Genomic DNA, 24811 nt, shown 5'->3' on the forward strand with positions numbered 1-24811 from the left:
TGAAACCGCGATAAACAGGTTGTTTTTTTTTATTACTATGCCAACCCTTTTTAGTTTTGTAAGTACTGGCTATATTGAGAGGTCTTATTTTATTCTTACTTCATTTTGAAAATTTATTTGAATTAGGCCATCCAATTAAGATATATTTTATGTTGTTGGTTGTAAAGATCTGGATGGATATTTTATTTTAGTCTTCTATTTCTATTCTTTTTATTTTTCAAAACATTGTGAATTCTCTCTCTCTCTTTTAAGAACCTACCCTTTTTAGTTTTGTTAATATCGGCAAAAGTGTGAAGTGTTATTGTTGGTTTTGAATATATTCGATATAGGCTATCCAATTGAGGTAAATGTCTTTTTTTTTTTTAGTTGTTAGAATCTGATGAGCAATATTTTATTTTATTTTATTTTTGGGGTTTTTTTTTTGCTTTTCTGTTTTCCCCCTGACGGTTTGCCACCTTAACGTTGTCAGGGGGTTTGCATGCCATAGTGACCATAAAAGCTAGACTATCAGTAGCTTAGCCTTCAGGTGGGACACCCAAGTTGGTCAGGTCTTAGGGTAGAGGCCTGACAAAGTGCAATCCACTTACATGACAAAAACAGTTACCCAGAGTAGGACTGCCACGATATTCGACTAGTCATGATTACGTTGACTATCAAAATCGTCAACAACTAATTTAATAGTTTAAAGCTTTATAACATCCTGAAAGACGCAGGAATAAGTAGTAGGATTTAAGAGTGTAATAACGGACTGAAACAGAAGATAGCAGCAATGAATGTACAAAGATGCCAGCTGCCATTAAACGCCAAAGAAGAAGAAGAAGAAGAAGCAGTCTCTGGTATCGTAGAAGCTGTGTCCAAATTCAGGGTCTGCATCCTGGAGGCCGGATTTGAAGGCTGATTACGTTACAGCGAAGCGACGAAGGCTGTCCAGATTCAAAGGCTCCTCAATATGTGGCTGACAAATGTGTCCTCTTTTTCCCCAGATTTTAAGCATGGGTCTGGTGTATCCTTCGTGGCCCAACCTATCCCAGAATTCATATTGCGGCCCAGCCATTTCCAGTTTCCAGCAATGGCGACAGCTACTTAGTTTTAATATTACCCTTTCTGGGTCACAAAATAAACTTTTAAGATACTTTTAAGAATGTAGCTGTGTAAACTTCAAATATCTGCTCGATTTATCAAGATATCACATATTTGCAAAAGTGCTCCGACGTTTTCGGAGACGTCTGTTACCCACTAGCTTGATAGCTAGCTGGGGGTTCAAGGCTCACTAGAGCCGGCGAACTCAGGTTAAACATGATAACTTCAAAATGTTATTGTTTGTTTTTTTTTCATTCAGTGTTTTATTTGTTCTTGAATAAAACGGTTTGGCTGAGATTAAAGTTATAGTTTTCAATCAGCTGAATAAACATCAAACAGAAAACCGATTAAACAGAAGTGTGAGATGGTTGAGAATTTACTCCAGTGTCCTGTTATAAAAAGAACACACCAGCACAGCTCAGGTTTGCAAAATTACATCTGAACAATCATCTCTAGGAAAAATAACCTGTGGACAGGTTAGATCAATGTGGAGATGTTTGGCCATAATGGTACCACATATGAAAGAGAAGCAAAACGTGTATATCGACACAAACACCTGATAACAACTGTTAAGCACGGTGGTTAAGGACTGATGATTTATGCTCGTTTTGCAGCCACAGGACTTGGTAAACTCCTCTTTACATTCTACAGTCAAATGTGGGGCCACCTCTCCGACAGCTTTGCTGAAATTGGCTCATGCCAAGACAATGGTTCAAAGCACAGCAGCAAATCCACAACAAAATAACTGGGAAAAAAAAGAATCAAGATGTTGCACATTTCAAGTCTGGACCTCAATCCAATGAAAATGCTGTTAAACCTTAAGAAAGCTGTCCATAAACAAATGCATGCAAACCTTGTAAAGAACAGAAGAAGTGAGTCTTGGATACCTGAAAAATGTCTGGCACTCACATAATCACTGTGATTAGTGAATATGAATTACTGTCACTATTATTCCCAATTCTCTCATCATTTACAGTTAAATGAAAATAAAGAATAATCACTTATTTTTTCTTCCAGAAAGAAATTAACGCACAGTAACCTGCATTCCTACTAAAATTTAGGAATGTAGTGGAGACTGGCTGCAAGCCAGTTAGAGCCCTAAGAAAGCTGTTTATTTACTTACTTTACTTTAAGCTTATTATGCTCCAACTATGAATAAACCTTGCCCGCTATCTTTTGAACTCGTAATCTCACTATAAATTTTTGGACTACAGTGTATGGCATACAAAATTATATCACGTTATTTAATAAAGAACGTCCTAGAAATGCCTTTTCCCTTAGGTTTCTAAAGTATTGCAGCATGATTTGACAGAAAGGGTGCACACGATCCAGTTTTCAGTGTTAAAAAGAGATGCGACTCATTAAAACATTGGTTCTCCAAACTGTGGAGCAGCCACCTAATCCAGTAGGGAACAGAAACCTACCATAGGGATTTGGTCAGCCAGAGGAAAAATACACTGTGGAAAAAACTCAGTTGCCAAACCAAAACGACAATAAAAACATAAATTCCTATAAAATGATTGCCATTTGTTAGTACTAGTTGTGAGTTATACAGAGATATTACATTTTACTTCAACTTTCTAAATATTAAAATTTAATCACTATTGTCATATTCATTATGAAGCATTTCTCCATTCCTTCATTGTAAATAAGAGCTATTAACAATAATTTACAAAGCGCTAGTTTTGAATGGAAACCTTTAATGCAGTAGAAGACCAAGCTGTGAATTAAATCTGCAAATCGGATAAAAAACATAAGACAACCATTCTCTAAATCATGTCAGAAAATAGTGGCATATATTATAATGAACCTGCATGACTGGTACAAGCTGCATGCATGCATATGTGGCGACTATCCATGAACATTTTTTTTATATTAAAAAAACATACTGCACATTTCAAAAAAACATAAACGCATTCCTGTCTGTATGGAAATATCAGACAAAAAAAGAAGCTAGGGACTGAAGCCAGACTGGAAATAGTAAAAAGAAAAAGGTCTGATAACCAGACATATGTTAGCTACCATGTCAGTATCTTCAGTTACATCTTAGAAGCTGAAAAGCTGCAAACCTATGAATCCATATTATTCTTGACCTTAAACCTCAGAGAGGCAAAAGTGCAGACAAAAAAGAAGAACAAAAAAAAAAAAAGCATACCAAATGAATTAAAATATTCAGGCACAAGAAATTTGAATAGGCTTACAGTAAGATTTTCAGTAGCATATTTTACATAACCACAAAGTAATTCAATGCACTGGCACACGTATAAGTAAAAAGCAAGGCTTAAAAAAACTGTTTTTTAGTAGAAAGAAAAATCTGGCGCAATTTAAATTTGCTTCTCTCCTCCTTAAACTAACCTTAAAAGCACATCAATATCACTATTAGTATTGTTACTGTGCTACTGTATATATTCATAATAGTATTTTGACATTACGATATTAAAAAGTAAATCATTACAAACATACCTCAGAGAGTGTAAACAAATCCTGACATCATGCAAACTGGAGACATTTTGATCCGCCACATGACGACAGTCATTCAGCACGTTACAGCTGAACACATCCTGAGGTGGAAGATCAGTTTGGTCCACTACAGATCTTGAAACTTATACATTCAACTGAGTCACAACTAGATCAAAGAATTAAAGAAGACATCCAAGTAGTCCGAACGCTGTTTGTGGGTTAGACACCTGATGAACGCGTCCACTGGGAAAATGTCTGACTTCCTTGAGACATAAAAAGCTTCTGTCCTCTTGGGATAGGAGGTGTTTGATCCTCAGTACATGAAAAAGGTCACTGAGAAAGAGAAAAACCTGATGGCTGATTTGCAGCATTTGACCACTTTTCCCTGTTTAGCATCAGGATACAAAATGCGCTCTCATGTCTTTTGTGATTGGCAGTAAATTGTTTGATTTTCGCATAAATACCTTCTTGCTTCTTCCTACAATCTGGATCCAGCGGGGTCTCACAATATTACATGTTAGGGCAGTTTGTCAGTAGAAAAAGTGCATAAGGTCAACAACAAGCGATAAAAAAACACATTTACTCTCTATGTTAATGATAAAAGATAATGAAAAATATCCAAGTAAAACACAATCATATTTGATGTTGGGGTTTTGTAGTAATTTTTAATTTTTCTAAACACCTGGAGTCCCTAGACCAATAGCCGTATCAAAGTTGTCTTTGGAGTTTAAAACTGAGTTTGAAACATGTCAGAAAAGCAGTAAAAAGTCTTTAAAATGCCCTTATTTTGATTTCAGTCCAATTTTTTAAATCCTTCTATTGGTATTCCTCTCTAAGTCCTTCAGTACTCAATGAGGTCATGTGTGGGTGTGCCCAGTCGCAATCTGAAAATAAGCATCTGTTCATTGAAAAAAACCTTAAACATTCATAATATCCACACGAAGAAAGGCATCAAAGAGATTGGTCCAGTGGGAAGTTTTGTCTCTTGGAGTTTAAAATACTCCCTGGATAGAAGATTAAAAAAGGAAAATAAGTTGTGGGAGGGGGGTGCAGGTTTAAAGAGAGGACGAGCTCTGGCTGTAATGTCTCAGCAGCAGCTGGTCATATTCAGCCTCAGAGGCAGGGGACAGGGAAGGGGGAGAGCTGCCATTGGAGCTCAGAGATGAGTCTCTAAATGGAGAGGGAGGCGTCAGAGCCATGAGCTCCTCCATATCCTTGGCCCGTCTGCTACTCACGCAAGTCCCGGCCAGGTGCTCATAAATCTTACCCGCTGGTCGATTCTCGCAGAAACTGGAGACAGCTGTTACCTCCGCATATGTGGTGACGGTGGAGGGTGTCTGTCTGTTCCTGGGCGCGAGGTACTGAGGTGGACACGCCGTGGTGTCTGCAGTAGCAGCAGGCAGAGCAGTGGTGGAGGGTGGGCTGACGGTGGCTCCCCCTGGCAGCATCATGGTATTCAGCTCACTGATGTTGGCAGTGAAACGGTTAACCACACTACTGATCTGGTCCATGATTGTGGTACCCTGAGTTTGGCCGCCAATCATCCCTATGCCAATGTCACCCACTCCTATGATGCTAATGTCTCCATCATTCAATGCACCAACATCTTGGCTGTTGTCCCCGCCCCTTCTTCTCACCCCAGCGGGGTGCTCGGGTAAATAGGTGAGTAAAACTTCTGCATCCTCAGCATCCTCTCCTCCCTGATGACACACCGCCTTCGCTGCATGCTGACTGATGGTGGGCAAAGGTGACTGAGAGGGTGTGCAGGTGAAAGACTGAGAAAGCTGTGGCTCTTCGTACTGCTCCTTGACACCGTTGTCTGCTGGTGTATCCCCATCTTTAGAGAATGGCTTGATGATGGCTGTCTGATTTGCCTCGACTGGATCCTTTTTCTTCACGTGAAATGACATCCTCTTCCACAGGTTTGGTCTGTATCCACGCTCATTCTGTGTCCATGTAACTGATTTCCCATTGGAACTGAAAATCACATGAATGGCAGTAAGTAATCTCATACTTATGGTGTAATACTGCAAGTTGTCAGTAAATATGTAAGTATTTGGTGTAAATATCTGTAATTTATTTCAACATCACACCAGGGTTTTTTTTAAACTATTATAATCCATGATGAGGGTCATATTCCAATTCCTCTCACGAGTATTTCTACTCTCCTATGTTCTATCTTTTGCCTGCTGTGTAATATTAAGTCTCTTTGCATGTTCTTTTATCCTTCCTCGAAAGAGAAATCCTTAAAGGCAGTGGGGATCCTTTGGGAGTGCGTAACCCAAATGAGGTTACATACTCCCAGCTCTGGGAGCAGTTTTTCTTGGCTTCATATTCAGCCTGTTGCAACAACTTCTGCTCTACGTGTATAAAGCTTAAAGAAGAGATGTGGATGGCTGTGCTCTTAGCTGTACTATATCTAAGCAGATCTTCCATATCGTTTGATGGACTCATGAACAGAAACAACTAAAGAAGGTGACTGTATTTTCTTCTCCAATCAGCAGTTAGTTAAACCTCATATCCACCGTATCACCCCAGCTGTCTGTAGCTGTCCCATTTTAGCTTCAGCTCAATCATATTTTTATCTTGTTGTACACTATGGGGCGATCGTGGCTCAAGAGTTGGCAGTTCGTCTTGTAATCGGAAGGTTGCCGGTTCGAGCCCTGGCTCTGATAGTCTCGGTCGTTGTGTCCTTGGGCAAGACACTTCACCCGTTGCCTACTGGTGGTGGGCCTGGTGGTGCCAATGGCAGCCTCGCCTCTGTCAGTGCGCCCCAAGGCAGCTGTGGCTACAATGTAGCTTACCAGTGTGTGAACGGGTGGATGACTGAATGTAGTGTAAAGTGCTTTGGGGTTCATAGGGACTAAATAAAGTGCTATACAAATACAGGCCATTTACTATGGCATTGCAAATGTGGCGTGCAACTCCTATCAAACGTTATTTTTTTTAATCGAAAATATCATCGGAAACTGTGCCAATATGGTCTCATATTGCTTGTCATTATAAATTAGCAAGCACTAAATATAACTTTCATTTTAAAAACATAAATTGATTCAAAGATTTTATCTCACAATGTGTCATTATACAGTTGCTAATGGAAAAAATAAGCCACTACTTAAGGAGTTCACTCTAGTTTAAATGCTATGGAGAGTAGGAAACACTTTAAAAATTCAAAACAGAGGTAGTCCTACAGTACATGACCTCATTTCATCTCATGGCCAAACCACCCTGAGCATGCTCAGTCAGTACTTGGATGGGATATCACCTGAAAATACCAGATGCTGTAGACTTGGGGCATGTGGCTCAGGTGGTAGAGTGGGTTGTCTACCAGTTAGAAGGTTAAGCCAAGTTTATCATATTACAGTCATCAGAGTGTGTGTGTGAATGTTAGACACAGCCCTTGAACATAGACAAAATGTTAAAGCTATTGATTGATAGGCTCACAGCTATGTTAATAAAATCTTTGTTTGTTTATTTTTATCTCTATATATATACGTTAATGCCAGCTTGTACCTTATGTTGTCCTGCGTAGAGCCACGACGTCGAAACAAGTTGGCCATGCTGCTAGAAGATTTGCCAGATTTGGCAGCTTTCTTAGCATCGCCCACATGCATGCGCACAACTGTGGATGTGGTGAAAGCGCTGCGGACATTTTTCTCGGGCTTGGCGAGCATGATGTAGACCTGATAATGGAAATGAGCAAGAAGGAAGTGTAAAAAAATGTGTGAAAAGGAATAATGCCAAACCAAACAGAAAATCTTTAGATTTTTAGGGTTTTTTTTTCTTTCTTACCTTGGGGACAAACATGCAGCAGAGAGCCACTGTGGCACTGAGGCTGACACTAAAGCACATGGTTATGATCTTGTAGTTGGAGCCAAAGTAAATTGGAACAAAGGCCAACCAGATGATACAGGTGGTGTACATGGTGAAGGCAATGTACTTGGCCTCATTAAAATTAGCTGGTACATTACGAGTCTGTGTGGGAAAAGGGAGCATGTACATTTTAAAGCAGGGCGTGGTAAAGTAAAACGAACAGTACACAGGAAAGAAAAGTGAGTAACAAAAACATATAAAAGTAACTGAAAATCTTAGTAAGCCTTGCATTATTGACTAATGCTATGTTGAAGTACCTTGAAGGCGTAGAAGGTGCAGCTGAGGATAAGCAGGCCATTGTAGCCCAGCGGTGCTACCACCCCCAGAGTGGTCAGATTGCAGATCAAGTGCACCTCACGGATACTGGGGTAATCATAGATCACCTAAAGAAAGGAAGAAGCTTCTCTAGTTGTATAAATAAATGTATATGACCATTCCCCACATTACAAAGGAAACCCGCACATACCTGTGGTGGCTCTATGATGAGAAGTGCCACAATAATCCCCAGCTGCAAGAGTATGAGTAGGAAGGCGATGACCAATTGTGCGCAGGCGGACATAAAACGCGGTTTCTTGGTACAGATCTTCTTTTTGCTGCCTGCCAGGATCCGTGCTATGCGGTTGGTCTGGATCAAAAATAGATCAAATGGTTATGCAGGCTTCAATTACATCGACTGTGGAGAATACATCTTGCACTGATTCATGACAATAATCCCCTTCCCAGTTCTTCAGCAGCAACCTCAGCCCACACTCAGACCCTCAACTTCTACCATGCTTCTCTTACAATTGGCTATCATTCAGTCTCTGGAGGTGGCTCTCCCAAAATTACTCTAGAGTTGCCATTCTATTTATGCTTGAAAACATAAGACTACAACAGTAGATAAGCAGTTTGATAAAAAGTAGTTTATAAAGAGAAATTTAAATGAAATTAGAAAGCCCTTGCTCTGTCAAAATTATAAAGTCCTTTAAAGTCAGTCATTTGGGACTCATAGAAAAAACATCTTCTTTGAGTAATTTCGTCTTCCATCCCCTGAAGCTCTCTACGCACTGCTCTTGAGCTAAGGCCACATGAAGCTTGGAGGTTTGTAGCGACTGACTCTGCAGAAAGTTAGTAAACTTTGCTCACTGTGCCCCTCAGTGTCCACTAACTCCAATTTTACATGGCCTTACACGTCATAGCTGTGTTGTTGTCATTCTCAATTGCTACCACTTTCATATAATACCGCCTACAGTTAACTGTGGAATATTTAGTAGTGAGGAAATTTCGCAACTAGTCTTGTTGCACAGGTGGCATCTTGTCACGGTACAACGCTGGAATTCACTGAGAGCGACCCGTTCTTTCACAGAAGCAGTCTGCATGCCTAGCTACTTGATTTTATGCACTTGTGATGATGTAGAATCGAAAACCGGTTCTTGTTGACAACCGGTTCCCACTGTTTCAATTAATTTGAATTGTTTGTCATTTTTGCAAACAATTCCCCACGTTGCAGAGCGTCATGTACCTGGCAGGAAACATGGTGCCTAAGCGGCACAAATGTTTGGTTATACTTTACGAGAACGGATGACAACAGGACAACTTGCAATACTTGAAAAGTAGATATTTCATTTAAGGGAGGAAACACTACGAATATGCAAAAGCATTTGCTCACAAAACACACGATGACCTTAAATGAATGTCGTGTTTTTAATTCCGCTCTCCGGACTCGTGAATCTCAACCCAGCAGCAGCGGTAATGTTTGCACATCCTTTCCTGTTAATACGGCAGGTAAATAATCATCTAACAGTGCATATTATGTTAGCACGATCTGCCTTATTACAAAACCTGCCATTACTGTGCATTTAGGTGACCATGATGAGAGAGGCAGAGTCTGGTTGGCTCAGATGCTGGCAGTTCTTGCTGCAGTCTACCAGTAGCGTCTCCTTTTAGGCCAGGATTGACGGATGTCACCGAGCAGTGACTAAGTTTGTGGTCAAAGGCTTGCATCTATTTGCCACAGCAGATGGCCCCGATTTTGTGAATGTGAATGTGTTTAATTGTAGGCAGGGACATTACTGGATATTCTTGTGTAATTTCTACAGAATAATTTATGTTATACTTTGTTATTGCTACAGACAAATACTTATTTTATTATTTTACATTCACAATTTTTCTTCTTCTGGGGACTCCGTGACACCCCATCGAAGAGCCGTAGGCTGTGGATCTCTTAACATCTCACTGTTGGGTTACTCCTAAATTTCTTGTTCAAAGAGAAGATATAAAACAAAGTTCTAAGCTAATCGACCTGTGTCTTCTCCTTTTTTAAAAACAAGGATCGATAGGAGAATCGATAAAGAATCGAATTGTTAAACAGAATCGAAAATGGAATTGGAATCGTGAAAATCTTATCAATTCCCATCCCTAGGTATAGTAGTGATAGAGGGATGGTGATATAGGGAAAATGTGATCAGAAGTACACATATAAATTTGATTTTGAAATTTCTGATCTTAAAATTAAATACTGTAGAATACCTATTTTAGTGCTTAAAAGAATAAGCTGATTTCAAATGCAGCTGATACACAATGAGCACCTGTTTTAACCCACTTAGTTTCATAGGAAGTGAAAGAAGACGCTAACGTGCATATACTTTATGTGCTTGTTCCCCTACCTTCTGATAACTAAACAGAAAAAGTACCTTGGTGACGAGAGCAGAGTAGCTCATGGCAGGGGACAGTCCGATTCCCAGCCGCTGGAGGTAGCAATAGACAATGTGCGGCTTTGCGATAAGACTGAAAGTACACAGGTAGCCCAGACATATTCCTGCCAGAATAATGTAGCAGAGCTCCCGACTGGATGACTTGACCACAGGAGTGTCCCAAAACCTACAGATAAATGAAACATCTAGATTCACATAGCTGATAAAAGATACGCAGAGCACCGCAGTGACTGTTTTACTTTGTCTAATTAAATGTTAGTCATACAAAAGCATGAGACATTCAATACTGCAAAGGATGTATTGCATATCACTAACTACCAGTTGCAAACAGGGACATCAGACTTTAAAAACATCTACAGAGTTGCAGTAAAACACCAACAGTAGGTCAAAATAAACTGATGTTAGCCCTTGCTAGTCCTGAATATGTATGTAAACATCCTGAGCATTCATAGTTAAATGTATAGATACTGGCTCCAATTACTTGATGAAAACAGATGTAACAAAAAGTGTAGCCATGAGGCCCAGGCAGGCAAAGACTACAGCAGCAATGGGCTCTGGATCCCCCCAGCGGACATACTGCACTGGAATTGGCTCACAACCTGAGGGGTGCAGAGAGATCATGATTAGTGAGAGAAAAAACATGAAAAGTTTCATTCAAAAATGTGATGCATTTGTAAGCGAAATATTAAAACTAGTGTATTTATGTATTTTCATGAAACAGGCAACAGACTGTAGCTTACTGTAGCTTACTCCAGCAACAGATTTTCACTCATGTTGCAACACTGTGGGCATCAACAATGTAACTGTTGTGTGTAAAATTTAGGAAAAAATATTTTTTTCAAACTAGAGAGGAAATAAAATATGATAGGACAGTTTACAAAGAAATCTGGATCTAGGTCTCTTTATATGTGAATACTATCTCTGTGCAGTAGTGGGTCTTTGTACAGAATGCTAGGGCTGTTAACGGATGTGGTCCACCGTCACTGCGGTGGACCCAGATTTCGTGGCTCCTCTGACCGCTGCGGAAACCGTGTAAGTGTAAGTGAAAGTGCCACAGATGAAGTAGTGCATACCAGTGAGGTCATCTGTGGGCCAGGAGCCAAGCTCACAGGCTCGGCAAGTGTACTCATCAAACACGAACTCGTTCTCTTTGCAGGGAGTGCAGGTCCAACAGCAGCTCACCTCTCCTTTACGGATCACCTGGAGACACAGACGCACCAGTATGAAAGACTGGAAAGGTCTCAATGCTCCAATGACAATTTCCTGTAGGTAATCTTACCCTCTGACTGCTCCACATGCTAAGAAAATGAGAATTTGTTCACCAGGGGAGCAAATGAAGAAGAAAAAAACGTCCAGAAGGTAATTGAGTCTCATTATTAACAAAAAACTTTCCTCACCATAGCAACACGTATATGAAGAAGTGTAGCTGGAAAAGGAAAAGTGGAAGTGCGGAGGGTTAGTGGTTAGTGGTCTGGAGTTTTAATCAGAATTACTAAAATTTTTGTGCGGAGTTTCCCATTTCCTTTGGTTCTGCCGCATCCTCTAATAGTGCGAAGGTAGGTTGCCTTTGTGGGTGAACATGATTGGGAATCTGTCTGTGTAGGTTCCCAGTCATCCAGGTCATGACAGTCTAAGGAAAGAAAACGACTGGACTTTCTCAAATTTCTTGAAGACGTTTCACCTCTCATCCAGAAGAGCTTCTTCAGTTCTGAAACCAAATGGTGGAAAGTCCCAGGTATTTAAATCCTTGTGGCACCACTTTTAATCATGTGCCCCACCACATGAGCCAAGATGTGGAAAAAAAAGCATGGGTCACTACCACAAGATCCGAGCGGGGGTTGAGGCCTCTGGGTAGGAATCTCAAGACTGCACTGTAGGTGGTGACAGTTTCTCTATCCGTTAATGGTCGTTGACAGTGGACATACATGGCCTCATTTACTCCTTTTACTCCCGGTCCAAAATATGAACACTGGCATCCTCAAAAGAGTGACCTTTACCCTTTAGATGTACAGCTGAGTCTTGTCCACTCTAGGTGACTGTTTGTTTTTTCCAATATGGAGGTTATTAACAGTTATTAACGCAAGCATAAACTTAAGAGCAAATCTGAAATGCTTGTGAGAGGTGATCATATTCTCGTTCTATTTCTTTCACTACATGTATTTTTCAGCCACTACAGGAAAACTTACAAGCCTATAAAATGCCATATGTTGTCATAGCTCTACAACGATTTCCCCACAACAGTTGAGATAAATAAAGGTGGTATGGTATTCCAACAGGCTGCTTCTGTAGCGGTGCACTGCTGCACATAAACAACAGGGTGTCAGAAGTAAAGAGGGATTCATATTAGAACTTAGGGGAAAATACTGGAGAGGGACACTTCAGTGTTCTTCGTGATTTGAATTATCTGGAGGAAGCTTAAAAAGGTCCAGATGGGAGATGATAAAAGCTTGAACAAAGAGCTTTGCTGAATCCCTGGCAGAGTACTCGAGGATCTGACTGGACCAGTTTTAGAAATTGTGAACCCGTGGGATCAATTTAAGGCTGCTGTGTGGGTCGTGTTTTTTCGAAAGGTTTCTTCATTATAACTGTCCCGAGTTGTCTGGTCTGTGGTTAAATGTGGTCATATGGCATCATGAATTATGAGCAGCATCAGAAAGAGAAAATGTTCATAATCCACCCTTTAGTTTGATGCACACATTAAAATCAAGTCATTTGCATTGTCTTTTGGTTTGATATATGATCTTGTCACGATTGTGTGTACAACTATTGCTACAAACTGTAAAAAAAAAAAAAAAAAAAAAAGCAAATACATTATAGATTAAAATTTTGAGTATTAAACCTTAGAGGTGTAACTCTGGCCCTTGAGTGCGCTGAACGGGTTCATACCTTAATCTGTGCCTTCTGGCAGGGCTCAGAGCAGACTGACTGGATGATTTCACTGTTGTTGCTCCAGATTTCTTCATCATTCATCTTTAGGCCACCCTGATCCCAGCTTCCCACATGGATGTAAGCGTATTCATCTTCACCTGTCTGCTTGAAGTTCATGATTTCATACCTGAGGCAAGCATGCAATATACACACACATTAAACAGCAATTTATGCTTTTCCTGCCCCCTTTTTTCTGCCTTTGCCATCTCAGGCCTTACCTGCCGGGTGAGTCTCCATTCTGGTCAAAGAGGATGGCCTCCCCAGATACACCAGTAAAGTTGGTTTTCATCAGGAAATCTAGCAGCTTGCGACCATCAATGGGACGCATGCTCTCACACAAACCCTGTGGAAGAGAAAGTGATGTCACTGCTGTCACAACTGATGTGAAAGCACTTAAATGTTTTCTATCAGTCCTCATACCTTATATCCTGGACAAAGTGCTTGTTGCATGGCATGTAGGCCATAAGCCATCGAATAAATGGCATTTATGACAAAGCCCATCTTGGTGTCTTGAGCATATTGATGCCGCAGAGACTCTCTCCCTGTGGACAGAAAGGAGATAGACAATAGAAAACCCTTGTAATGATAGTATTTTACTGATTCGTTAAAAGTGTCTAAGTAGGTGTTTTACTAACAAGTGCAAGTGCGGTTGTAAGCAGTGCTCTCCTGTGGATGTCCCTTCAACCTGCACTGGAAGCGGTGCTGCCAGAACTCGGGGAACCAGGGGTTCCTCAGGTTAGCGTCAGGCTTTAGGTTCAGGTAGTAATCATCAAACCAGGTCACATACGCCGACTTTAACTTTATAGTGATTCCCCCGGCTGCTTCCTTCTGGTAGCCATTAGTCACATCATACCTGTCAGCCCAGCCATCGCTGGACAGGAGGAAGGGAAAATTAGAAAAAAGTGCAACAGCTAGTTTAGGTAAGTACTGTTACTATTAGGATGTTATTCTTCTTATTTTTTTAAATTATTTGCTTCATTATTTATTTTTATTATTTATTCTTTTTATTTCATTGTTTGGCTTATAAATGTGAGTATAAAGTATATAAAAACATAGCTAGTGGGACAGCTAGTTCCCAGAAAGCATTCAACGGGTGTAGTGCACACAGCAAGATTTGCTAAAAACTTGTTATTGCCTGTTATCTGTTAAGCACAGCTGGAAAACTTGACACTTTACACCAGAGAAACAAATTGAAAAGGGCTACACTGCAAACTGTAAAAGAGACATCTCTTTAAAGCACCATTCAGGACTATCAGATAAGAATTATTCCTTAAACACACAAGTACAGCAAACCTGGAAATCGAGTGTGAATGTCAGCGATATAGAACCCTGGTGCTTTTCTGCCAAGTAATGCTTTTCAACCCCTACCTACCTATAAATATATATGGATTTTTATATGGATTTTTCAAAAACTGCCCAAGGGCAAGTGGCATCTTATTTCACAGGTAACAAATATTTTCCAATTTTCAGCAAAACTGACAAATACAATCATCACACCAGGAATCAAGAAACTTATGAAATTGATTTTTAGATTTCTGAGACTGTCACAGCTGAAGGAAATTATCTGCGAAGCCCACAAACAAGAAGCATGATCATATTTTACTTCTGTTATTAATATATTTTCCTAAACTTGTTCTATAGATTCACACTCCTTCCGAGTTTGCCTCAAAAATAAATCTGGGTCAGTGTTGCAATAAGCATTCATATGTTTTCCTATGAGCGCTTGCATCTATGCTTTTAACATGATCAGATCGTGTTGCCATGGCAACTATGCAGTGTTGAACTGCTTCCCCCTCCTCACTGCTTGCAGATATCTTGTAGTGGATTTAGAAAGTAACATAACACTGAATTCACGATGGAAGGGATTTTTTTTTTTTTTTTTTTGCTGAAAAGCTGTTGTGTTGATAATAATTTATTGGCACACAATTGCTCAGACTGGAAGAGACCAGAGGTGTCTTCATAAATGAATGACTGAAATGAGAATAACATTTACAATGATGACTCAGATAAGCCAACACAAGACTTACAAAGTTCTAAAAAATAAAGCATTTGTTTTAAGCATTTTCTATTGTTTTTGTTTTTTTTATTTCCCTATTTTATTCTTTAATTAATTTCTCAGATTTTAACAACTTGCATCTCTGCACCAATCTGTTACTATTCCTTTAAATCTAACTGTCAAGGTTCATAGTATATTGGAACTCAAAATTATGACAGAAAATATTTATTTTTGTTTGGCGAAGGACCTTAAAGGTCCTTTTTCTTAAAAAAAAAAATCCACCGCCGAATAAACTCCAAACAAACATCAGCAGACTGCAGTGTCTGCACATCTGATGTGGTGTCTTTTGAAAAACACAGAGGTCTTGGAGTCAATAAGCTATATCTATCAGTGAACTGCTTGAAAAGATTTCTACTCCCATCTATTATTATCTCTCCCTCTGGATACTTGTCTACAGTCAGAAAAAAGGCAAAAAAAAGAAGGGTGATTACACATCCACGCATGTGCATACATGTAAAAATGCACACTTCACTGACACAAACAATTGCACTCTTCTAACTGAAAAAAAGAAGTCATTTTTGAAAACTTCGCTAACCGAGCTGGAGTTACACAACAGTAGTGTGGGTGGATTTTTTTTTTTTTTTTTTATGAGAGTGAGGTAGGAGATCATTTCATAACTCATCCTTAGAGAAGCAAGTACAGAAATGGTACACTGGCATGAAAAAGGCAGAAATGGATATGAAAAGCATGGAGGGCTTTGACTCTGGATAGTTTGAATCACACTTGAACGAGAGCTCTAAAACCCACACATCGACCTTGGAGGGCAATATGCTGTATGCAGCATGTTGCTACACCACCTACAGCCTGAAGACTCACATAAACGTGCAAGGATGTGCATCCACAGACACACATACACACACACAGATACGTGTGAACACACATCGTTTTCTTATTTCACTTTAAAATACATGTATGAGCAGATTTTTATGAGGAAATACTTTAGAACTCCTCACTTCTATAAAACAAACTTGAGGCCACAAACGTTCCCATATCTAAAATCTGAAAATTTAACAAAACACACATACAAAAAAAATAAATAAATAAAAAAAATCCAAACCAGCTGTCTGACCAAAAGAAGAAAAAAAACACTCGTCCCACAAGCAACCAGTCCAATGCATCACACCAATTTGCAGGTGAGAAGCCAGTCGGGGGTTGGGTTGCTATGCTAACACTAAAAACTCCAAGTGATTAGTTGGAGCGCTTTGTAAAGGAACTGATGGAGCGTGTGTGTCATGAGTGGGCAAAGAGGAATATGCAGACAAAACAAAATAAATGAAAAATAACCTTTTATTTGGTTCAAAGACTAAAAATGGCCCAAACTGGAAAATCCAAACGCAGGCATAAGCATGTGGCACACGAGGGACCAAACACAGAATCACAAACAGAGAGAAAGACTTGACAAAAAGATCCAAGAAATTAGAAGGGAGGGCAAAAGTAAACCAAACACAAAGAATCAAATATTAATAACACAAAATCTTTTTGCCTTTATATACAAATGTGATACATTTTCATTTATCCATAGATATCTATCTACATGAGCTCAGTTTTGGATGCTGATCAGATGCAGCTGTATAAAACAGGCTTAAGTACCTCAGTTTAAAAGCATCCAGTCTAGGCATGTACTGCAAGGTGACAGATCTTTCAAGCTAATGAAAATGATCGTTTGTGGAGGCAGCTAACAAGAAATGCAAGAAAAATGTTGAGTGATGTTAAATACACATCACTGAAGGACAGAACTCATAAAACGCGTGCTCATTAATGCTTGCATGAATGCATCAAAAACAACTGGAGACAAATCTGACACCTCCGCAGTACGTTTCGAATCTAATCACCCTCATAATGAGGGACATCTTAACAAATTAAGCACAAGTTTTAATAATGAGCACATTTCAACAGCACAGCTACCTGAAAGCTCTGTATGGATAACATAGATGGTAGAACACAGTGTTTTGCAATATGTAGTTCAAGGTTATTTTATGTTTCCTGCTGTCAGATTTGAGCGACAGCCTACATATGTGGCTCCTAATGAGGAAAGGCATTTATAGACCACCAGGGACAAGAGCGAGCCAGAGAGCTAAACCTTAAAATAAAACATGTTATTCTCGGAGAGAGTGAAACCTCCTGCTAAATCAACCACCTCTTTCTGCTTGTTTTCTCCCCTTGTGTATCTAATTGAATGCTTTCCTCCCTGCTCGGTTTTCACAATCTTTGACAGTTTCTTCATTTAACGTATCGTTAGAATGATCTATGCATTAAACATAGGCCACATCAAGAGCAGATTTGATGTGGTATGGTGCGAGATCTCTTATAATGATGACTATGTTTTAACATACTGGACATCAGGAAAACAATGCTGTATCTAATGATTAGACTACTCAGATTTTCTTATAAAAGGGAAACAGAGTAACTGGAATACGTTGGTCTGGCACTATTTACTGTTGTGACAGCTATAATAATAATAATAATAATAATAATAATAATAATAATAATAATAATAATAATGTATGGCTCTGTTACCTTTTTCTCTATATGGAGCTGCAGTAGCAGTAGTAATTAAAATTTAATAAATGTTAATATATTCACAACTGAACTAAAAATGTGCAAAAAAGATGTAAAAAAAAAATACCTTTGATTCCATGATGTTGATGGATGCAATGAAAACACTGATGATAACAAGGATAATGATGATGTTGGTGATGATGACAGGAAGACAACAAATCAACAATCTTCTCTTGATGGTGGATATCAGAAGAAAATCTGTATTGGCAAGTAGCACATGATACTAAGAGGATTTAACAGCTTCTGATAACAGCAAAAAGTCCAACAATTAAGAAATGCAGTCTAAAGAATCCTACATACCAGAAGTCGCCACTCACCTTCCGACGAGGACGAACTCTCCCACTAGGCGTTGTCGTCTCATGGCCATCAGTATCCCTCGGACTGTCATGCCCTCACAGAAGCAAGCCACAACCCTGGCTTTGGGTAGATGGCCTCTGAGTTTCTGCAAAAGCTTGTCAAAGCTTTGCTCCCCTGCATTGCTGTATATCTTGTCAGAGTGGGCAATGCAGATCCCTTCTTTTGCTGCCATGTCTTTAAATGCCTCCATACCGCTCTCACCATAATTACCTGTGGAGGTAACCACATGAATGCAATGGTGTTCATAAAAACATAAAAGCTGGGGGTCTGTTAAATAGTTGTTGCTAACTTCTTCTTCTTTTGACTGCTTCTTATCCCAAGCATCCTCCTCTGACACAACAACTCTTTGAACATCCTCCTGCAATACATGCGCAAGTCTTCATCGTCACATTACCCCAGTTCTTGAAAATTGCTACCAGTACACTTCTTCTCCATTCCTGAGGCATTCTACAGGATTGTGTTTAAAAATCTGGCCAAAAAGTCCACTGTCATCTCTCTTAGACATCTCCACACCTCCAAAATGGTGCCAGCATTTTTTCCATTCCTCATCCTCTTCATAACTGCAGTCACTTTTTTCTTACTAATCTTCTGCGCTTCCTGCTTCACTGACTATCTTCCATCTGTCCTCCTCCCTGTGACATTTTATTCATCAGCTTTAAAAGTACTCCCACCATCTTCTCAGCAAACTCTCTTCACATGTTAGTACATTTCCATCTCTGTCCTTAATCATCCGAACCTGCTGCACATCCTTTCCAGCTTGTGTATCATTCTCATCTAAATTTCAAATTTATCTCTGACTTTTCCAACAATTTTGTTCACATTACTGTACAAAAATTGCTTCAGCATCTTCATTGTGATGTTTCTAACACATTTACTGCTTAGCCCAATTGTTTTTAGTGTGCTGACACAGATACAGATGAATGAATGTATGAACACTTGCGTAATGCCAGCGCAGCACTTGGGAATCTGGTACATTTCCCCCCCAATTACAGGAATTGTCAGGGGTTAAACTTCCCTGTTTTTGCTAGAAATCAGGTCACCTACTTTCTCATGCTTCGCGAGGATGCTCTCCTTCTGACACTATTTGAAATATTTTTTTCTATCACTACACGTGAGTAACGTTGCTTGCGTTCTTGAGTGGCAGCAGCAACAGTTTTAAATTGATTTTCTGTGCTTTAGAAATGATTAAATTCTCTGCCATTCATACTAGTGATGCTGTATTTTATATACACTAAAATTGCTTTATACTCTTTAATGTTTCTCTGTGTTTGTTCTAACTTTCCAAGAAACTGGTTAACCTTCCATGGGTCTGAGAGTCTAACTTTTAAAAGACTAATAATCAAAGCTCACTCCATTTCACAGATATTTAAAAGTAAAGACAACCAAGGATGAATATTATTTATATATATATAACTTTCCAGAGTGGCGAATGCCTTCTTTAGCTGATGTAAGTGGTTCACAAAATTGTGGAAAACTGTTCAGGTAATATATATATATATATATATACATACATAGGAAAAAATCGAAGTGTACACATGTAATTACATTCATGAAATAAGAAATAGAAAGTCAGCTGGATAACCCCCATTGTGGACTACATGTTAAAAAATGCTAGAAGAATAGATGTAGTGTAAACATCAGACTACTTTGGAGAAGAAAATTCAGCATGCATAACACACTTACTTTAAATCCTCCCCTACAGTAGATTGGTAATTATACAAAAAGAAGAAGAAGAAGAAGAAGAAAAAAGGAACAATCCTGCCTAAATCTGGCACTTAAGAGCGATTTATTTCAGAATTGTATGTCCTGGAGCCACTGAGACATTATAAAAGAGGCAGTAAATATATGGAAACCCTTTTGAATAAAGATAAGAGTGATGCATTCGGAGTATATTTTCTTGTGATTAGTTAATGTTTGTTACACTGACGTTTGCTTTTTGGGGAGTGTTGTGCATTGCAGCCTGGTGTGTCATTGTCGCCAGAGGACAACAATAAATATGAACGTTTATTACTTTATTGCTGGAACATTAAGTAAAGTTATATACCTGCTGTAAGAATGTTAGGCAGAAACTTAAGCATTAATGAAATAAGGGGACAACGCAGCCTGATACACAAACAGTTCAAAGCTTGTGACAATGATCAATTTATATTTTTTTAATGATCAGTTGTACATTAACAGACAATGAATTTGCCTAAAAAATGCACATTGATACGTTTGTAGGCGTGGATGTAAAGACAAAAGCACATTTTAGAATTATTGCATCACAAGGCTTTTTGAATTTTTCGATATATTCAGCTAAGCTCCTTTTGCTGTGTGTTGTGCTTTTTTTTTTTACACCCCCTCACAGGTAAACTTAAAAATGCTTGAATCAGATGAATGAATGGAGAGTCACGTGCTTCCTGATGACTAAAACGCTTTAAAATAGATTCTTCAGATGCAACTGGAAAAGAGCTGTACCTATATGTATATATGTGGTCTTTGGCAGGAACAGAATAAAGCAGAATAACAGAAAAATCTCTAACACTCTGACATACACAGTCTTACCTTCAGTGTGTATTGCAGACACGTAGCTCCAGTTGTATCTCTTGACAATGTCCACCATTGCTCTGGCCTGTTGCATATCTGATGGTACTACTCTCATGAAATATTTATACAGGCTCTGTTGGAAGGAATTTACATGATCACCAGTCTGGCAGTTTAGCTGGCTTATCTGCATGCAACAGCTCGTCTACTAGTTTGCATATTCATTCCTTATAATCTTTACACCATACCCATCGCTGTGCGCTAGCTTCAAGCAGATTCTCAAAATTGAGATCACGTTTTATCAAACATGATGTAAACCAAGCTGAAGTTTTTAGATTGATTTGTGTTTTTGTATTTTACATGAAATTCCTTTTTATCAAAACAAAAACAAAAAAACTCAAAGCACTAACTGTTGTTTTGTTTTTTTTCCTTCCCTGCCACACTTGCCACACATGTCCTCACACTTTGATGAGGACATGCTTACTGCTTTGTTATTCAGTGTGGATTTAAAGTTTGCAGCTCTGTTGTTAGCGAGTTTGTTGACTAGCCTTACCTTGTCACTGAGATCCATGCTGGTGGCTGAGTAAGCTATCTGTGGGATGTTGAAGAGCTGGAGGAGATTTTGCACCTGGATGGCCACAGAGCTGGAACCTGGTCCAATAAGTCCCACAATAGGCTTCTTCCCCTGAAGAAGCATGCTCCCTCCTTCTGCCGTGCATCTGCCCTGGCTCTCCTCCTCGTCGCTGGACACTAGTGTGTCCCGAATAAACTCAATACTCTGTTCCAGTGCCACGGCAGAGTGCCAGCACGAATCCCTGGTGTAGAAAGACTGAGTTAGCAATCACACTGTTTTGGCAGGAATTATGGGAACATGAGGTGAGGATTGTACAGTCTGTGCTTCAGTGATTTTGAGGAAACCACTACACAAAGACAATTTCAAAATTCCTCAGAAGTCTGGAATTCAATGTTTAGGAAGTCTGCGCTAATCAGAGCAGATCAGTGTCTTTTAAGGTCTTTGTAGTACAAAATCCCCACTTTGTTTTCCATGAGCTGTGTCAGGAAACACAAGCAGGTCATCACAAGCAGGCTTGCTGATGACTTCAAAATGTTGCTTTTAAATACTGCATTTACTTCAAAAGAAACTACAGTCTACCCTTACCTGTCATGCTGCTTTTGTGGCTCAATTCCTCCAGCTACGGTTCACTTGCTTGCACTCAGCCATCTTCAGAGTCTATTTGAAAGTTTGCTTGGTTCTCCTCTGATGCCTATAAACATCTCCCCCCATGTACTTTGATACTGTCTATTCATTTAAAGCAACCAAAGTTTAGAAGCCTTCTTAAAATATCTTTCTGTGTTTAATATAATATTATAATTTATCTCATAATGAACCAGTCTGTAAGCCAAACCATCAGTTGAATAAAAATTCTTCATTGTGTAAATATTGTGTAAGGCTGACAACAATGTCCTGCTAAAACAAAAGGACAACACAGTGAGCTCTGTCAGTGCTGACCTGATCTCGCAGCCCAGGCTGATGTTGGGAAGGATGGTGGGGTCTGCATTAATTCGGTCCAGAGTGTGCATCATGGCTTCCACTCTCTGGATCCCGTACTGCTCACGGACCGCACCACACTTTCGCTCATGGACCTGATCAGCACAGATGGATCATTTACATTTGTGACACTAACCCCCTTAACGCCTAGTGTATGTGATTTCCCCCTTTTTTATCAATAAATTGCAAACAAAAAAATAACAAATGCACGATGGAGCAAATATGATACAAATTAAAATTCATATATGCAAATATTAATATTTTATTTGTTTTAATTGTCAGAAGGTTCAATAACCACTCCTGTTTTGCAAAATTTAAATTTTCTGGCGTTTATTTTATGACTCAGACTTTAAAGGGTTACGCTGAGATGTGTGCAAGCATATGCACATAAACACATCAAAATGTACCTTATCTGCAGGTGGTTGGTGGTGGACAGAGAACAGAGCTCCTATGATGATATCACCAGGGATATGTGCCAATACCCTTCTCTCGTTGTTCTGGGCATTGACCCCAACCTGGTCTTTCAAGCCCAGCCAGCTCACATCAGTTCCCAGCAGCACAGCCACCGCTAACAGCCGCACATTCAACTTCAGGATGTGTCCCATCCCCGTGGTCCTCGTTACACCTCCCGCCATCTTCTGACCACTTATAGCTGAGGTTCAGCTGAGGATTTTGCGTTTGGCTTTGTGCTTGTAGAGCCAAAGGCAAGGGTTGGATTCCTGAGCAAAAAGCATTATAGAATTATTTTAAAACATAAAAGTTCAGACAGCATTTTTAGGTACGATGAAAATGAAAAAATGTTTTCACTTTTTCTATGACATCCAGTTGCTGTCTGTGGTGCTGAAACGCCAATGCATCGTGTAACTTGGGTAAAACTGACATAGAGCCAGGTGTTTCAGTGGAGTACTACAACCTACTTAAAACTCGGAAATCTCCTCTGCTTTAATAATTCATCAACAGCCACAGAGTGCTTCGCATAAGCAAACTAAAAGATAGCTTCAGCCTACCTTATTTCTGCCCGTGCAGATGATATTCCTTCCGAGATCGTTTCCATCACCAAGGAGCAATTTTTAACAAATAAAAAGCGCGGCGCACTGCCTGGTTACAGCACACTGCAAATAGCAGCAGATAATGCCCGTTATTGGAACATGCTTGACTTACTGACGCACACGACAGCCCCCCCTCCTACTCCTTTTCCTCCTCCTCCTCCTCCTCCAAAACAGTGGAAAGCATGGAGCAACAACAGAAGGTATAACGATGGAATTCTTCTACAGGGGAGCTACTTAGACGCACTATTAAAAGACAAAAACAAAGGTGTGGGGGGGGGGGGGGGGGGGGTGAATGAAGGGAAAACAGAGGTGGGAGATCATTCGCGTGCCTTCCTGTTTTAATTGTTACCACCTTTTAATGAAATCTGCATAACTAGACGGCCCCCGCTCATTTGAATTTTTAACAGTTCATTTCCTCTGATTACATAAAAAGAAGTTTTAATAATTGTGTTTTGAGCCCATTCACAAATCACCATCTCAAAAATACTTTACTTATATTTGAAATTTAAATTCGTCATTCCAAAATCAGACCTGGCTGGAGTTTGGACTGCATGGAAAATGACAGTATCCACAAGAGAAGAGGAGATGAATTGATTGTTTCTTGGAATTCAACTGCAGCTTTTTCCCTCTCTTGCTTTAGGGCAGAATTTTAAATCACAGGTCTTATTTCTACAAAACTGACACCTCTCTCTGTTTCGCTGCATTTCTTTTAATGACATTCTGTTTTCGGAATAATAAAAAGGGAAGAAAGAAAGAAAAAATAAACCTGTGGCGTTACCATGCAAACCAGCCTGCAATCTCAATGTTGGAAGTAGAATCCAAGACATCCCACAACTTGTGTGTTGATCATTTTCACCTCAACAAAAAGGGCGTTTAATATGCTGTTTTTGATCATCTTCATCATCTGCATCTGAAAATAGGGGGAAACGTATAAGAACGGTGGGATTCCCTAACTTGCTTAGGGAATATAAATGTGAAAAAATAGTCACAGATTTGTTTGATTTAGTTACTTGAACGCAACACCAAGCTTTAAGAGACCACACTTTAGCTATTCACCTTAAAATAAAACACACACACACACACACAAGCCACGACGTCAGAAGCCAAAGGAATAGATTTTGATGAGAAGATATTTTGCAAAATTCCATCTGAGCTATCAAAATCCAGAAATCAACGCTCTCATGTGTGTACACAGGCAAATATAGAAGCTAACCTGTTCGCTGGTGTCCGATTTTGGTGTTTTCCTGTACATAAAGACAATTACATCATAAACTGTTAACCTAAACGTGCAAATTGGCGCATTAAAAATAACCAGATTGCAGGAAATTAAGTCTTTGATGCTCAAAATTATCCGGGGGAGGATTTCCCCGGATAATTCTGAAAGCCGTGTAAATTTGTCCACCCCCATTTAATGTCGCATCCAATGCACAAATGAAACCTATGCACACATATATCTAAGTAACTTACAAGTCACAATCACCTATTTACATCTTAGTAATTTCACCAAAATATGGGTGCATTTTCTACAATGTGTCAGTGAAGTCGAAAAGAGTATCTGCTCCTGAGCTGAGGCTTATTTATGGCTTATTTGCTGCCTTGGGAGACGGGCAAAAAGAAAAGGTAGGCCCAGTGAACGAGCAAGACGATATTTATGGCTACGTAACGCCCTCTGGTGGGGACTCGC

At 39.6% G+C, this 24811-nt stretch overlaps 1 protein-coding gene across 1 annotated transcript; it reads right to left on the reverse strand.

The window, feature by feature from the left end:
- Positions 1 to 2974: 2974 nt before the first annotated feature.
- grm5a (glutamate receptor, metabotropic 5a) lies at positions 2975 to 23307 on the reverse strand. The gene is made up of 18 exons (XM_005928031.3): positions 23086 to 23307; positions 22486 to 22797; positions 22040 to 22173; positions 21083 to 21344; positions 20551 to 20665; positions 17967 to 18216; positions 13670 to 13905; positions 13455 to 13576; positions 13253 to 13377; positions 12993 to 13161; positions 11180 to 11306; positions 10588 to 10705; positions 10086 to 10272; positions 7880 to 8038; positions 7671 to 7796; positions 7333 to 7515; positions 7054 to 7223; positions 2975 to 5517 (listed from the first exon to the last, which is right to left on the reverse strand). Exons 2-18 carry the CDS (start codon positions 22711 to 22713, stop codon positions 4596 to 4598), a joined length of 3633 nt encoding a protein of 1210 aa, XP_005928093.1. The 5' UTR covers positions 22714 to 22797; positions 23086 to 23307; the 3' UTR covers positions 2975 to 4595.
- Between the last annotated feature and the right edge of the window lie 1504 nt (positions 23308 to 24811).

The sequence above is a fragment of the Haplochromis burtoni genome, unplaced genomic scaffold (genome assembly GCF_018398535.1).
Source record: "Haplochromis burtoni strain Fernald_Lab_line unplaced genomic scaffold, NCSU_Asbu1 Contig_109, whole genome shotgun sequence".
Lineage (NCBI taxonomy): Eukaryota > Metazoa > Chordata > Actinopteri > Cichliformes > Cichlidae > Haplochromis > Haplochromis burtoni.

Bases quoted from the DNA above. Each gene is read 5' to 3' on its own strand.
- grm5a (XM_005928031.3), bottom strand. From the start codon at position 22,713: ATGGCGGGAGGTGTAACGAGGACCACGGGGATGGGACACATCCTGAAG. The intron at 18,217-20,550 runs GTAAGACTGTGT...TTACCTCCACAG, and splicing joins GTCTGCAATACACACTGAAG to GTAATTATGGTGAGAGCGGT. The intron at 7,516-7,670 runs GTACTTCAACAT...TTTCCCACACAG, and splicing joins GCACCTTCTACGCCTTCAAG to ACTCGTAATGTACCAGCTAA.